Consider the following 16,024-nt stretch of genomic DNA (forward strand, 5'->3'; position numbering starts at 1 on the left):
AGTCACCATCTCTGGTCCCAAACGGACTCCGTAGCCTTCTGAAACCTTTGTTTGTTTTTTCGTTGGGACTAAGTCCATCTGCAAAGTACAAAGAGAGAAAGAAACACTGTTGATTTCAGATTTGACATATTTACAGGCAGAAATAGCACAGATAATGAAAGAAATACAGGGAATCTTCCATCCTCGTTGATATCACGCTGCACGTGAGTCAGTGGATGAAGGGATAACCTACTTTCTGACCCTTCAGGCCTTTCGTCCTGCTTTTTCTCAACAGGTAGCGTTAACACTGATGCGGGTACTCAAGTGCCACCTCATCCTCCAATTAAAATCTCTGTGGTGTTGAGGTAGAGATGATGTTTGGCAAAAAACAAAAAGAGTTACTTTATTTTGTTGCAGTTCATCTTTGGCTGCCACTTTCCCTCTTGACATCTCTCTCTAGTATAATGTGGCAGTGATTTAGATTTTTACAGTTTGCACTAAAGTTTTACTTCTTTACTGTGTGAATATAATAGAAATGGGGATACTGTCCCAGTTCCAATGTATTATTGATGTGCAAATATTTAGTCAGGGTCAGAAAATCCAAGGCCACCACTGTTTCAGGTTCGCTTTCTTTTAAACAGCAATTGTCCAATTGTAGCTGAACACCTGTACCCAGACATTGCTGGTTTGTCACGCTTTCGATTTCTCAACATGCTGAACCGGTTTGCACGGGACTCTAGTAAGAGCGATACTTAGTTATGAGCAAAAGTCTAATGGATTAAATGGTGTGACTGATTTTCTGGTTTGGCGCACCTTACTGGCGCACCTTACTGCCAAACCAGTAAGGCCTACAAAAGACATCTGAAGACTTAATCATAAAAAGCCTAAGTGGCAAATTCATGGATATAAATCTGCAATGTATTTGGTGAAAAGCCTCATCAAAGCCACACAGTTTGAAAACTGTGCAAAACTATTACCTTTCATGTACACACTGTGAATAAGCAAACCTGTACCTGTAACATGTACGTGTACTTTGAGACTGTACTTTAAGTTCATTCCTGACCTTGGAAACAGCAGTTGCCAAAACAACCTCACCCCAAGGTCCACTTAGTAGCTGTTCCAGAGCTCTTGAGTGTATCACAGGATCTTCCTCAGCAGATGGACTTGCCCAGTCGTCATGGATTTGCAGATGACCAAATTTCCGTTTTCCTGAGCGAGCTGAGATTGGTGGTTAACTCTTGACCTTGGAAAGTTACGATCGAAAGCTCCAGAGCAGCTACTGAGTGGACTTCGGTCAAGAATGAGCTTTCAGTCTCAACTTTTAAGCCAACATGGAAGACAAGTCTTCAGTAGAAACCAAGCCAGCTGCTCATTAGATACGATGGAAAGCTCCAGAGCAGCTACTGAGTGGACATCACATATCACTGTTTAAACTATTTCGCCTTTACATAGCTCCTTGTGCGGAAGGACGTGCTCAAAATACCTTTTTTTTTTTTTTTTTTTACATGAGCGTAATGTGATTGTCAATTGCTTTTCCTGAGAAGTTTTATGATCTACAGCTTTTCTTGTGAGACGCTAAATGTGCGGGACGATTTTGTACTTCAGTGCAGGTGTGTGTGTGTGTGTGTGTGTGTGTGTGTTTGTGTGGTGTCACTGCGTATACGAACATATATTCAATTGCATTCAATTCAATTCAAAGACAGTGCTACGTCGCTGAGATTGATGAAACATGAAGGACCCTGTAGGGTCTTAAACACAAATGGCTTTGGAAAATGAAATGCCTTTTTCATAAACAACATTGCTTGAGATTGAATCAGCCACCGATCTGTGGAGAAACAGGGAGGCGGGGGGGGGGGGGGGGGGGGGTGATGTGGATAGAAAATATAAAGGGGAGGGGTGAGTGTAAAACAGACATAATATCATAAAGCGAGAGAGAGTGGCACACGAGGAGGCTCTGCCAGTATGGCCGTGGGGATTGGGAATGAACATACACAGATCCACAAGAATGACCAGCAGTATAAAATAATAAGATTAAGATGGATGGGTTAAAAAGACTTCAAGGGGGTTGATGTATAGGAGAGAGAAAGTGATGATGAAAGCTCTGTGGTTGGCAAGAAAGCGAGATCTATGTGGTGGTGTAAGAAGCTGAGAAAGACAGCAGCGTCTCTGGGGAGTTGACTTGGGAACTGTGTAATCGCAGGATGCAACAGAAGCTCTTCACAGGCGAGTGGATACACAATGCTGTTGCTTTGGTGCCGCAGTAGAAAAACCCTGTGATTGTACTGAACTGATTTTTCTTTCTTTTTTTTCCCCCTCTTTTATTTTGAAGTGTATTTGTGCGAGCTCACCTATATTCTCAGATCTGCAGTAGCATGTGCATGCTTCTTGGTCTTGGACATACTTGGAGTTGATTTATTAGAGCTTTCATTAGACATTTGAAGTACCTTTTGAATGTGAGATGAAAAAAAAACAAAAAAATGAAATATTAGATTTGTGGGGATTTGAAATTGATCTGTTCATAATCCATAATTACAACGCAGAAGCTTCTGAAAAGCCAATGGCATCATGGGAACGTATGCATTCTGTCCTATAGACGTTGTAAAATCAAATTGCCAAAAGTCACCCAAGTCAGGAATCAGATGTGCCATAAGTGAGCAGAGCAAGGTCAATTTTACCCCCCCCCCCCCCCCCCCCACTGCAAACATGGACGACAGCCGTGCCACCAAGGTATGCTGCAGTGGCAAAGAAAGAGGGGGCCATTCTCATGAATGCCCACAGCTATATGTCACTGCCGTCTGAGTTGATGATGGTTGAGCTTTTTTGTTTGTTTTTTTATGTTCTGTTTTTTTCAACTTGCCGCTGCCCTGCGTAACCATGGCAACCACAGCAACCACACAGAAGAAAGCGATACATGAGCTAATTTTTTATTTTTTATGTTTTTTTTGCTGGTGTCTTGAGTTCCCTGAATTGCACACAGCTTCACCCGCAGTGAACAGACATTATCAACCAACAAAACCAAATCATCAAAGTTTGATTATCTGGTACGGGCCAATAAACATGTGTTTATCATATTAGTTGGCAACACTTCATTTGTGTAATTGTTTGATACATGACATTGACATTGTGTTTGCAAGAGGAAAAATAGAGACAAGGAGATCCTTGCACACCTGTCAACTACAATGCAGTTGAGAGCCTGAGGTAGCATTTAGGGAACTTTAGCTTCCTTTGGCGTAGTTGTCGGAATTGAAAAGAAACGAGGAAAGATATTAGAAAAGTGAAGTTCGGTAAAGGATGTACTTCAATAGTGGACCCCTCGGTGACACTGTAACCCCCATGGGATAATGCCATAAGTTAGTCACGGATCATTAGCTCTTCCAGAGACCCTTACTGATGTACATCCAATGCCGTGAAACGACACAACCGACTATTGAGAGACCAGCGAGCTTAAAATGAATATTCTACTGGCTGCGCGATTGATTAAGCGTGCAATTTAAATTATAGAGAGAGAAAAAATCTTCCAGTGGATATGCAGTAAAAAAAAAAAAAATAGTATTAAGCAAGTATGTATGAGCAGTAACTTCAGGTGCTCTATGAAGGTTAAAACCACATGCATTTCAGTTCATCAAGCACCTAATGCCAACACGACTGTTGGCACATTTAAGAGGCCTTGACTCTCGGTTTGTGTAATTATGAGCTTAATGATCGGAGCCGTTTAATTAAACTTCATATTCTCAGTATATCATATATATATAATATAATATATAATATATCATTGCTTCTCCCTCCCCCATCTGTCCTTCTCTCTCTTTGTCTCTCTTTGTCTCCTTTTCCTCTCTCTACTATTCTTTACAGCCCTCCTTTACCCTTCTTCTTCTTCTTCTTCTTCTCTTGAGTAGACGCGTCATTGAGATGCATCTGAGCTCGCGATTGGCCCGGGAGGAAACTCTGCTGCTCGAAAGGGTTTTGGGACAAATTGGCATGTGGCGTAAAAGGGGGCTTCGGAGGAGAAAGGAGGAGGCCCTGGCTGACTCAGCAGAGTGGTCCCTGTATAAAAGATGGACAAGAAGTTGGACAACAGTAACACCGCGTCTTTGTCAATGAGCGAAATAAATAGCTTGTTTAAACTGCAGACCGGGCGCCCTTTAGCTCGGCAAACACTCTCTGCTGCCCTGCCGACATCATTGAACACTCGTATCGACTGCCGTTAGTTGGCCTCAGTGGTGTACTGTATATGTGTGTGTGTGTGTGTGTGTGTGTGTGCCTGCCTGCCTGCCTGTTTAGTTGAATCTTTTATTCAGCCGTCCTCAACGAACTGCGGCCATCAACAGAAAATTTCAGGCTTTTGTTGTTGCTCTCCTGGCTCCCGGCTGATATTTCTGTGAGTGAAAACAGCACCGCTGGCTCAGGACGCTATTGTGTCGGTGTGTTGGCGTCTTTGTTGCCAAAATGATGGATTACGCTGGAAACGGGAGGAAAGGGACCTTTTAGGAAATAAGGACCCGTTTATCAGGAAACAGTGGCTGCAAATGTTACACTGACTTATTTGCATGATGGATTGAGCCTTTTCTTGGACTTGAGTATTCATTTCATTTCAGATTGTTTACGTGCAGCAACATCCTGTCACTGCCTCTCGGCACGCCAAAGCGGTCCACATCCAAACTGCCGCACGTAAGCAAATCCTGTTTACTGTAAAAACCAGAGCAGCCGCATGCAGGAACAAAGACCAGTTTGCACCAGACCAGTTTCGCCCGGGACTTCCTGTCACTTGTGTGCGCCGCTGTGTTCTTAATTATATGCACGTTTCTATTGTCGTCAAATGTAAAAGGTAGAAACGACCTTCAGGGCTGCCTCCACCAGCTTTTCTTTCATGATGTCGGCCACGGTCCAGAAACATCCCCCCTTCAATTCTGAGCTTTTTTTTTTTAAAGTTTGTCGATATGAAAACTGTAAAAACGTAAGAATGACAATGTGATGTCTGCGAATATAGCAGTAAAAAGCAAAACCCAGTCTGAGTTTTTCGAATGCTTTTTTTTCGCAGCGATTGTTGTCACTCCTGATGGGGCAAAATACATCACGTTGAAGAGGTAATACTACTTTTATGAGATCCTGAATTAAAAAAAAACACTGGCAGCTCAGCTCACATCACAACGTACTGGACACATTCTCATCCAGTTGATCCCGAACAACACACACACACACACACGTGTGCGTATGTCGCCTTGGCGCTGCATTGTGTTACCTTTTTGTTGCCCCTCCCCCCCCCAGCCTTTTGTCTTCCATTTCCAAAAATGATTGAGGCTGCAGTTGAACTGATACATTTACTGGCATTTTAACTACAGATTTAGGAGGCTCGCGTAGCAGAGACTTCGGGGATTATCCTAAATGACCTGAGCTGTGTTGTGAGCTGTTATCTGAGCTCATTAAAACGCCCTCACCGCCTCGCCCGGTGTAGAGGTGCTGCACATGGGGAAAAGTCGAGACCGAATTCCTCAAGTGCAGCAGTTGCTGCGGCACAAGTGTTTTAACGGCATGCGCTCATATTCCTCTATTATACAGATAGATGCAGCGGTGATGTTGTAAATCAACATCTGTATCTCAGATTGGGAGCTGAAAGCAGCAGGGAGAGTGTGAACTCGGTGCGTGGTGGCTGATGTTGATGTTGATTCAGCGGTGGGGCTGTATCAGACAGGAATAGACAGGCTTATTAGAGTTAAGTGCTTTCTGTCATATTATGCTGTATACACTTAGCCAGTCAAACCCCGCATGAAATCTGCTAAATTGCCGCTGTAATCATCTCCGCGGAGGTCAATCGTGCAATCCATCAGGCTTACCGACGCTTAAATCTTGCGGCGCAGTCAACGTTACAGCGGCTTACAACGCACCCATAAAACCGCCCATAAAACTCTTGACACATCAACAGCCGTGCACTTTGAGACTTGAGAATGGTGGCTGGAGGGTGTTCAGCTTTCTCTTCCAACAACTGGAGTGTGTGTGAGTGAGCGCGTTCCCTGTCTTTTGTGGAAGGTATCAACAAGGTTGCAGTGACCCTTTCTTCCCTGTAGATCGTGCCATTAAAGGCACCGTGTGGAGTTTTCACAGCATCCTCTACATTCATCGTCACTTCATCCGTTCAGCCTGACGTGCCGATTTAAGAGTTGTTATCTCTGAAGCTCTGATTGGTTGATTGTTGATTCAGTTCTGGGGGAAATGAGAACACAACACCAGGCCTTTTTGAATCCTTGAGACCCCTCGGTGATGTGGGTGGTGTTTCAGAGGTCTGGAACCAGGCTGATTTGGTGTGTCTTTAAAGCCTAACACACTTACATAAAACATCTGCAAAGGTTTCTTAAGGATATTTTGAAACGTGTATATGTAGGGTTAGGGTGATTTGGATGAATGTATCTGCTATCTGCAATTTTTGGGCAATATTTGTATTTGTATTCATTCAACTCAGCACAATTCAACGTCACATTATGCACGTTGTTGTTGCTGCACTGATTTCCCAACGATTCTCAGCGACTAAATGGCGACGAAGCCGTCGTTAGCGGCTGCTGTCCGACCGTTTTAGCGCTGAAAATCCATAAATCATATTTGAGAACTAGACCAAAACCTGTGTGTACAGTTAGGGTTAGGGTGTGCCCTGATCATTTACTAGCATATTTATGTCATCCCCACCTGTTTGTCTTTACGGATCTCAAGGTGATTTCTTTAGTTTAGTTGAAGACGCGTAGCCTACAGGCTGTAATGTCTCAGTGAAATGAAGATTTTCACATTAAATGTCAGAGGATGATGGTGAAGGCAAACGTGTTCAAACAGAATAAGTGGGGACTCGGGGAACATGTGTGAATTTCTTGGCATCATTTACTGACATTACCTCTGGACGGATTCCGAGACCTGTTGAGTAAAGTAGACCGTCATTATCACAGTCCACAGGTCTGAAGGGAACATTGAGTCCTCCTCAGGATGCAAACTTATTGCGTACAAAACTGGACTGCTCACCACGAAGCTGCTGGAGCCTAATATGTTCATATTAATATTATCCAATTGCTTATTTTGTCTCAACAGTAAAAAAAAAAAAAAAAACTAAAATTAATTTTCATTCAAATTCATTCAGATTCGATTCATAATGATAGGGACTTTGAGAAAAGCTGCAATTCCTCTCATAAGAGAAGCTGGAACCCCAAAAATCTAAGTTGTTATATTAGATTCATTTTCTGTTTATCGACTAATCAATTATTTTTAGCACTTCTACACATCATTTTACAAAGCAGGACCCTTTGCCAACCTCACACTTTTTGTCCTACAGTCAGGACTGTTGTCACCCAGGAGCTGAGTGGGTTCCTTGCTAAAGCTCCTCGGCTTGATTTTTCACAGAGTGATGCTGACGAGGCCCTGAGTTCTGCGACCATTCATATACATTCATACACACAGTCTGACACTTTTCAAACGTTGTACTTTTTTTTTATTTTACTCTGTGGCCTCTGCAGACATCGTTCTCCGTATCCATTCAAATGAGTTTTAAATGTAAGCACAGATGTCCATAGTCAGGCACAGGTTTTTTTCTTTCTTGTTTTTTTTTCTAGACTTAAGCCTCTGATATTAATTTAAAACAGTTTGAAACAGTTTTCATATTTATACCGTAGTATGTCATTAATATCTAGAGCTGAAACTTTTACACGAAAAACTGTTTTAATAAACGATTGGTCATTTCTTTTCGAGCAAAGATGCCTCATACAGAATATTATATATGTTTTTTTTCTGGCATTATATATATCAAACAATGAATCGATTCATTGCTAATTTTGAGTGTTTGTACTGATATTTAACCTGACCTGGGTGCTCTTTGCCTGCGTCCAGACCACAGACTGTATATAAAGATGGCCGACACGTCTCCTCTTCCTCCCACTGTACAAAGATGAAGCCAAACTCTCCCGGATACGGCCGTTGCCATCATCACTTGGAGCCAGAGTCTGGGCAGTGGTGATCGGGGGGGGGGTATCGAGGTCCAGCCCGACCCAATCGCAAGCACACCACAGTCAATGACAGCTGTCAATCATGACGTCTCACCCTGTTTTGATAGCGTCAAATAACTAATTAAAATCAAACGTATCAGAAAAATGAACGACAGAAACCATCTTTGGGGAAAAATGTATCTGATGCCTACTAACATGCAGGGGGCGGGGCTTAGGGTTGGCTTCACTGTGGGGGAGCTGTCATGTTATGTCTATGGCCCAGACCTTTGAATCTCCCCACTCCACCTAGTTGACTGGTTCCAGTCTGGCATCATGACACGAAACAGCGATCCGATTCCAGATTCAGTGGGTTTTCATTTAAAGTTCTCAGGAGTGACAAAACAGAAAATATTAAAGATTGACATTTAAGATTTTTTTTTTTTTTTTTTCACAAAAGGATCTTCTCTTCATCTCATTGTTACTTTCACTTGACGAGTGAAGAACAGCACTCGGGAATTTTATAATGCTGTTATAAACCTGAGGGGAGTGTGTTACTTCACTGCTGGAGTCTTAAGTCTTTTTTTTTTTTTTTTTTTTTTACAAGGGAAATGCAACTAAATTAAAAGAAAACTGGGTCAATATTAAGTAAGTACAGAGCGACACTACAGAGACAACTCCACTGACAGAGGGAACGGCAGGGACATTGACAGCAAGCAGTTGGGAAAAACACGACAGATAAAGTTCAAAGAAGCATCTACGTTCAGATTTCATTTAGAGGCAATTGAATCCAGAAACGTTTGAGTTTTGGCAGCTCCAAGTAATACCCCAAGGTCACTTATTTTTTGAAAGCTTAAAGAACTTCCTCAAACAGAAAAACCTGCCATGGCATCGGTCAACTAAAATGTTGTTGCTGTTGTTAGTCTTTCTGCTGTTATTACAGTAAACTTGCCTGGCTAGTGAAGGCCATTCACGAGCGTCCACTTTCAGAAAGAGACACCAGCCAGCCAAGTAAACCGTAGACGCACAGACGGCGCTTGTCTCTCCAGGCTACCGTGACAGGCGGTTCTATACGACTCAGTTACCTCCCACTGATTCAGAATACCATCAACACGCAGAGGACTGTGGGAGAGAGATATCGGCAGTCACCTGGCTACACGTGTGCACTCAAATATGAACACAGGATTTCTACGATGACATAAAAGCCACTTGATCCACTTTGTTGACTGCGGTTGCCTGGCTGCAGCGCTGTTGTTTGACGGTGCTCGCAGCTCCATCAGGAGGCCCCTGAGACGACGACCGTGACCGTGACGGAGGTCTTTGCCGACCGCGCTGGGTTCATTCAGCTGGGCTGTTTGTCATTTTCTGTGACATCGTTAGCGTGAAACATTGAATTTGGGAGTGGCCGCCTGCTCTTTCAGTGTGAATCTTAGGGCGGAAAGGTGTGAAAAAAAAAAACCAAACTGTTTTAATCATTCGAATGGTGGACTTTACCTGCAGTCACATCAGGACCTGACCTCTCCAGTCACGGTTTCCTCGACTGTTGGCCACAGAGCAGCTTCACGCAAGCGCTTGGTCGTGGGTTAAGTGGTTAAGTCAGTTTTGAAGCACTGATTGTCGGGAACTGTCAATTACTGGAAGTCGGCATGTAATGCTTGGCTTATAGTCTAAAACGTCTAGTTTAGTACACACACATATTGCAATGTCTACAGCGAGATGGATAAATCACTACAAAAGCCCGTATTATATCTTTATAAAGATGGAGAAATCAGAGTTTACACCAAATAGATGTACCGTCTCGCCGACTTCTTTTCCAGGCTTTTGAAACGAGGTTAGAAAAGTTAAAACATCAAAACGAAACAACCTTTTCCGATTCCTTTGTTCAACACGATGGCCCCCACCTAACTGCGTTTTAAACCGTGAACAAAATGTGTAAATGAGCATTTCATTTTTGTCATACTCTGATACTGACTTTTAGCTCTGTAATGTGTTTCTGCCGTCAGACATGCCTCATCAAACGGACTGATCCGTCTTCAAATGCTTAATATCAGTCTACCGTAATCCCCCCCCCCCCAAAAAAAAAGAAAATATATAAATAAATACATCTTTCTCTCTGTCTGTCTTCTCTCTGCAGTATGAGTTCAAGGTGAAAAACATCAAGAAGAAAAAAGTCAACATCGTGGTGTCTGTGGACGGCGTGAAAGTCAACTTGAGGAAAAAGAAAAAAGTGAGTGACCTTTTTTTGTTTGAACTCTTATTTCTTTCTTGGGGAAAGAAGGACCTTCTCCCTGGGTGCATTTAATGTCTTTTGGTAGTGTCATGTCAAATCAAAAGCAGGACATTTTAATCCTACAGCAGGGCGTGATAAGTTGTTCTGGTAGTTGGCTGCATTAGTTGTCTTGAGTAACACTGAGTGACACTTACCAGCAGACAGTCATGGCTGCCGGGTTCAGGCTCCGGCTGTTTTGTTGTGCATCCGTTAAGAGAGGGAATAGATGGAGGGGGAGCAGTTCGCACACAGATCTGCGCTCTTGGTTTGCGTTTGTTGATGAGATAATATCTCTTAATTACAAGAGATGAAGCCACTGTCCCTGCCATGTCGCTCATCAGCCACCCGGAGATATCAAGCTGATGTCAAGAAGCACGAACACCAGGAGCAGATGAATTAGTCAGAGGGCTTTCAGTTTCTGCTGCGTCTGCGCTGAAACTATTGTGCTGGATGTCTGTATAATCATATATATATATATATATATATATATATATATAATCTCTTCTTAGGTGAAGCTTCTGTGCATAGATGGAAAAATATGCATAATGATGACAGCCTAAATATGGTGTTTCAGCCAAATACACTGATAGGAATCGGAATCCGGCTTCAATGTTAAAGATGCGACTACATCGACACGCGGACCACCGGGTGGATCTAAAAGTACCAAGAAGCGGTCGACGGGCCGATTTCTAAAGTTACAAATCAGTTGACTGAAGCGTCTCCACTCTCGTAAAAAAAAGGTCAAAGGTCAACGTGAGAGTAACTTTAGCCTCGTGTTGCTTGCGAGGTAAAAACAAAACATGTCCGACGCGGTTTACAGCGCAGCATCACAGCTACAGTTTGGAAGACGTTTGTGTTTCATAAGAAGGAACGTCGGCCCACCGTCTGGCCATTTGTAAGCTCTGTAGGACAGAGATGAAGTACCGCGGTAAGGACGACTCGGCTCAACACTCACCTGGTGAGACGGCACGGTGGAACCTAAACGAGGGACCCTGTTTACTGCAGACTCTCAGCCGAATCTGTTGTTGTCGTGGTTACGACGGCTGTTGGAGACATACCTGTTTGATCGGTCTTTGGTGTCTTGTTTGAGGAAACGTGTCACGTCGTCTCGTCCCTGAATGGTATCGTAGCCCATGTATCTAGATCTGTACCGGATCATCTGATAAGGGAGGGGTGCACACCCCTAGTATTTCATGCTAAAACGCTAGATGTTGGGTTGGTCACTTTTAAAGAACCAGACCAGATCAATTTCCTGTGCCCTGCATGTGGCAGGAGGCGGTGATCGATCCTCGTCTTCATTAGACGACAGACAGAGGTGAGAATGGAGACATTGCAAGGGAGGACAAAGGGCCCGAGAGGAATCCAAAGTAGAGGATGTAGAAGAAAAGAGGGCCAGGTATTGAAGAGTAAAGAGGAGGGATGAAAAGAGAGGAGGGAGTTAAAAGAGGAGAAAAGAGCGAAGAGAAAAGCTGAAGAAACTGGAGGAGGGGGAGCTGAGACTGGAGACGAGTGGATCTGAGTTTCCAGGTGTGGTGAGGCTGACGGCTCTAATGCAAAGAGATGGGCTGGAGTCTGACAGGAGGAAAACCAGTGGATAGGAACGAAGGGGAGTTCATTTAGTAGTGCTGTCCATTCTCCTCCCCAGCATTCAAGGTTTTCATCTCAATTCATTAATCCAGACTTGAAACCATTCACTGTTTTTCGAGGTTCCAGGCTGCTCTGCTGGACAGTCTTCTAAAATGTGTTTATGTCATGTAACAGTAGTAACAGACTGTCAACCATCATCTTGTGTTTGAACTGTTGCCCCATTTAAGGAGATTGTATGCACAGGACGGGAGACTTATTGAATTGTTTTACCAGTCTGCATGTGGAAAAATCTGATTTTTTTTTACCATCCACTCAGAAGTCCACTCTCCCCCAGGTTTCGTAGCGCGATATGAAATGAACGGACTTCTGATGACTTCCGATGGGGTTGAGATGCAGATGTTAATCCCTCTAAATTCACTGTTCAGAGATGCTGACTTAAACTACAGCAGTTGCCGCCAGTTCCTGTGTGACAGATTTAAAACGATCAAACCTGAAATTTTAATGAGCGCCTATTAGAATTCACAATCTGAATGACTTTTTAATTTTAGTGCTGTAGCTTGAAGAATGACGTCTGTTGAAACCGTCATGAAAGACTGTAATTAATGAACACAATGGACTCTAGAATCAGCTAACTTACGTTGTTTGATATGTAGGATTTCTCGATTGCATGGACGTAACAAAGGGAGACGTATTGACCTTGACTCGTTCTAACAGACAGATGTACATCGCAGACATGTACGTTAGTGTCCCATTGAAAGGAGTATGATCATATACCATAACCCCATCTGAAATGTTTGTGCTTGATAGCTGATGGTATGCGCCACTCTGTTATTACAGACTTTATGTTGGAGTAGTCAAGGTGGGACCTCTACCGTATCAGAAATGGTTGATATTAGATCACTAACAACTGATATTAAGTGAAAGATCAGTATTGTATGAATACAGCAATCTATAATCTCCACTCCATCACGCTGTTGATGGGAGGGAAATGCAAGGAAAACATGACATTTAGTTTTAAATGTATTTATCTTTCTCAAACCAGCTGGTTGTGAATAGGCGGCGGTGGTGGTGGTGGTGGTGGTGCATCCTGCTGCTGCCAGGGATGGTGATCTCTCCGTAGTTGGTTCTGCTGGCGTCAACCGCTGTTTTGATGGGGTTTCATGCAGTTGCAAAGTGGGAGAAGCTATCTGGGATGAAAACCGTTTCCAGAAGTAGAAGTTCCGTTCATTTTCCCCATAGACATAGATTGGTGACGCTTTGTAAGGCTTGGATGGACATGAAACAGTTGGAACAAACAATCAGTTCAAAAGATGAACCATTGCACAAGAAAACACATTAAAGGTCCCATATCGTGCTCATTTCCGCGCTATGTTTTTATTCTGGGACTCCACTAGAGTAGCTCTGCATGACTCACAGTTGAAAAAAGTCCTTGTGTATCTTCTCCCGGCCCTTTCTGCAGCCCCTCACACCCCACACTGAGCGTTAGGCCAGCACCTTGCATGGCCGCTCAGTCGCCATCGGTGTGTGTGAATGTTGAGGTTGAAAAGCGCTATAATAAAAGTGAGGACCATTTACCAGAGCAATGGCGGCTGAGGTCCGTGGATATTAAACATAACCAACTATGTTGAGAAACATTGATTATATCATTGAAAAAAAAACATTTGATGGGAATTTGCAGTGAGGACATTTAAGGAACCAGTAATTCCTGTAATATCCTATTACGATCAGCCCTGACTGTCCTTGGGTCTTGTTGGGTCCTGTTGGGTCCAGGTGGGCTTTCCACCGGTCCGTTTCGGCTCAGGTCGGAAATTTTGAAGCCATGAAAATCTCTACTTGTCTTGTCTGAAAGCCCAACCAAGAGGGCGAGGCCGTGACGGAAGTGACTTGAATGAACATCCCTCACGGGTTGTATTGGCTGATGGGGTCAATATTAAAGCCATCATCGAAGGCTCAATGTCAGATTAATTGGCTGCCGGAATGAAAGGCTTGTCGATTGAAGGATGGCTTGCCCCCACCTGTTGTCACGTCTCGCCTGGCTCCCTGGCCGGAAAGCTGAAATGTCAAGTGTGACGGTCAGCAGTCTATTTACATCTCTGAGGACGTCGGCAGCGAGAGACCGGAGATGGGAGTGATTGAATGACTGAGACAACAATGGTCCGTGGAGATAGAAATCAATATGAATAATTCCTGGGTGCTCATGTGTTGACATTTTCATTGTGACATTAAACTGGAAGGTAGATTGAATCAGACGGATACGCCAAAGGGAGAAGGGAAAAATGTAAATCAATGTCTCAAAGACAATCTGATGCAGTTCGCTCTCGATTATGATACAAGGGACAGAAACGTATGAATTCTCCCCCTTCCTTCAGTCCTTAGCTGTGTGTGTGTGTGTGTGTGTGTGTTAAAAAGCTTAAATGTGATATGAACTAACTAGTTTTGATTTTTGTTTATTTCCATAGAAGAAGGAGTGGACGTGGGATGAGAGCAAGATGATGGTGATGCAGGATCCCATTTACAGGTAAGCCTGTAAACAAGGTTTAACATTTCATTTCTGAAATGCCAATTGACCTTGTTTTTAATTCCTATTGTAACAACTTGGGTTCTTGCGGCTTATTCCAGACGCATTTTAATCCAAACCTGATTAAACATACACTGTGGTGGCTCAGGAAATGAGACTCTTTTGTCTCTGTCACTGCAGGCGTTGACGTTTTGCAGAATGAAGGATATTGTAGCTCGTTGATGATAACTTTTACTGACTCCAGACCAGAGCAGCACAAAGGTTTCAGAAAATTATATGAGTTATTAGGAAGCGTTGACGCATAAACACGGTATATCGGAGAGTAGAGGACCACTGATAACAGGAAATACAGAAGTGTGGGGCGTCAGAGATGGGGGTTTTTGACTATGACTGAACAATACCTTCAGTTCTTTTTAATATTGCATTTTGAGAAAAGGCAGAAGATGCAATGAAGGCATTCTGAAGAATTCATTTGAATAACGCATGTAATAAATGAGCGAAGCAATGATAATGAAAAGTCCTATTATTTATGATTATTAATATTGACATCAGGTTTTCACTTTTAATACCTCCAACCATTTTGGGACATTATCACCTTCACTGTTCATAGTTCAATCATTAAAAGAACAAAATAAATCACAGTGAGCCCGAGTAGTTTCATGGTGGCAGCTTGAATTCAGGCACCTAATTTGCTCCAAATGGTTTCGATTGAAGCACTGACCCCACCCTTCCTTATCCTCTGTGGTTGAGGAGGTAGTTAGGTTTGGGTGGGGGCTCTCTGCTAGCGTGGGGGTGGGAGCTTCCTTACCACGCCATCAGTTGGCAGCATGGTCTTCAGTCTCTGTGTTCGGCCTGGCCATTCTTTAATGAGCACAGGACATAAATCAGAGGGTTTTTTTTCAGGGGGACTTGGGTTTAAGGAATTTAAAGTTGTCGGTCTCAGAGTTTGGACACTAGCATGTTAGTAATGTTTATAAAACTTGGGCTTTAGCCTGGTCGCTCTGATGAATGGGCACAGGTTGAAATTGCAAAATTAGTTTTCATTTTTTATCTTTAGAGGTGTTGATATGCCTTTTTTTTAATTTTTTTTAATTTTAATTTTTTTTTACTTTGAACAGAATCAGGCTAGCGGATTCCCCTGCTTCCAGTTTTTATGCTAAGCTATGCTAAGCACGTCCAGAGTGCAGATCTGTAGTTAAAGCACAGACATGAGATCAATCTGTTGGAGAGAAAAGCAAATAAACATACAGTATTTCCCAAACTGTTGAACTATCCCCTTTAAATTGCTATCGGTGGTGAATGTATGATGCTGCATTACTCGACACAGGCTGGATAATATTTTCTTCCTGCTATCAAGACAAATATTTTTTTGTAGCAGTTTTTAGTAGTGCCTGCTACTTGAAAGCACTAAAAAAAGTACCCAATTCTTGCGACCTAATTTAGCGACCCTGCCTAGCCATAGCATCCCATTTATTTAGTTTTTTGGTAAGTTTGGTAATGTAAGTTTATTATGAACTTATTGGATATGAATTACTATTTCTACTTTTTGCACAATTGAGCCCGTTCACATCCTGATCCTAACCTACTCACTCAGTCTTTCCTTACTTTTCCTCCGTATAGCCCATGCTTAAGCATCCTTTTATTAAAGCAGATCACCTGATTATAAATACTAGTCATAGTGATGTAACTGCAAGAATATACCTGTGAATTGAGCGGATATTG

The 16,024-nt window shown here is 42.9% G+C and overlaps 1 protein-coding gene across 1 annotated transcript in view; it reads left to right on the forward strand.

Annotated features, from left to right (window-relative positions):
* nos1apa (nitric oxide synthase 1 (neuronal) adaptor protein a) overlaps positions 1–16,024 on the forward strand; it is a 151,933-nt gene that overhangs the window by 43,081 nt on the left and 92,828 nt on the right. Inside the window, exons 3-4 of the mRNA XM_070909230.1 lie at positions 10,063–10,155; positions 14,244–14,302. Of these exons, the coding sequence (XP_070765331.1) occupies positions 10,063–10,155; positions 14,244–14,302 (152 nt within the window). The remainder of the gene's footprint in view (positions 1–10,062; positions 10,156–14,243; positions 14,303–16,024) is intronic.

Source organism: Enoplosus armatus, chromosome 7 (genome assembly GCF_043641665.1).
Source record: "Enoplosus armatus isolate fEnoArm2 chromosome 7, fEnoArm2.hap1, whole genome shotgun sequence".
NCBI lineage: Eukaryota > Metazoa > Chordata > Actinopteri > Centrarchiformes > Enoplosidae > Enoplosus > Enoplosus armatus.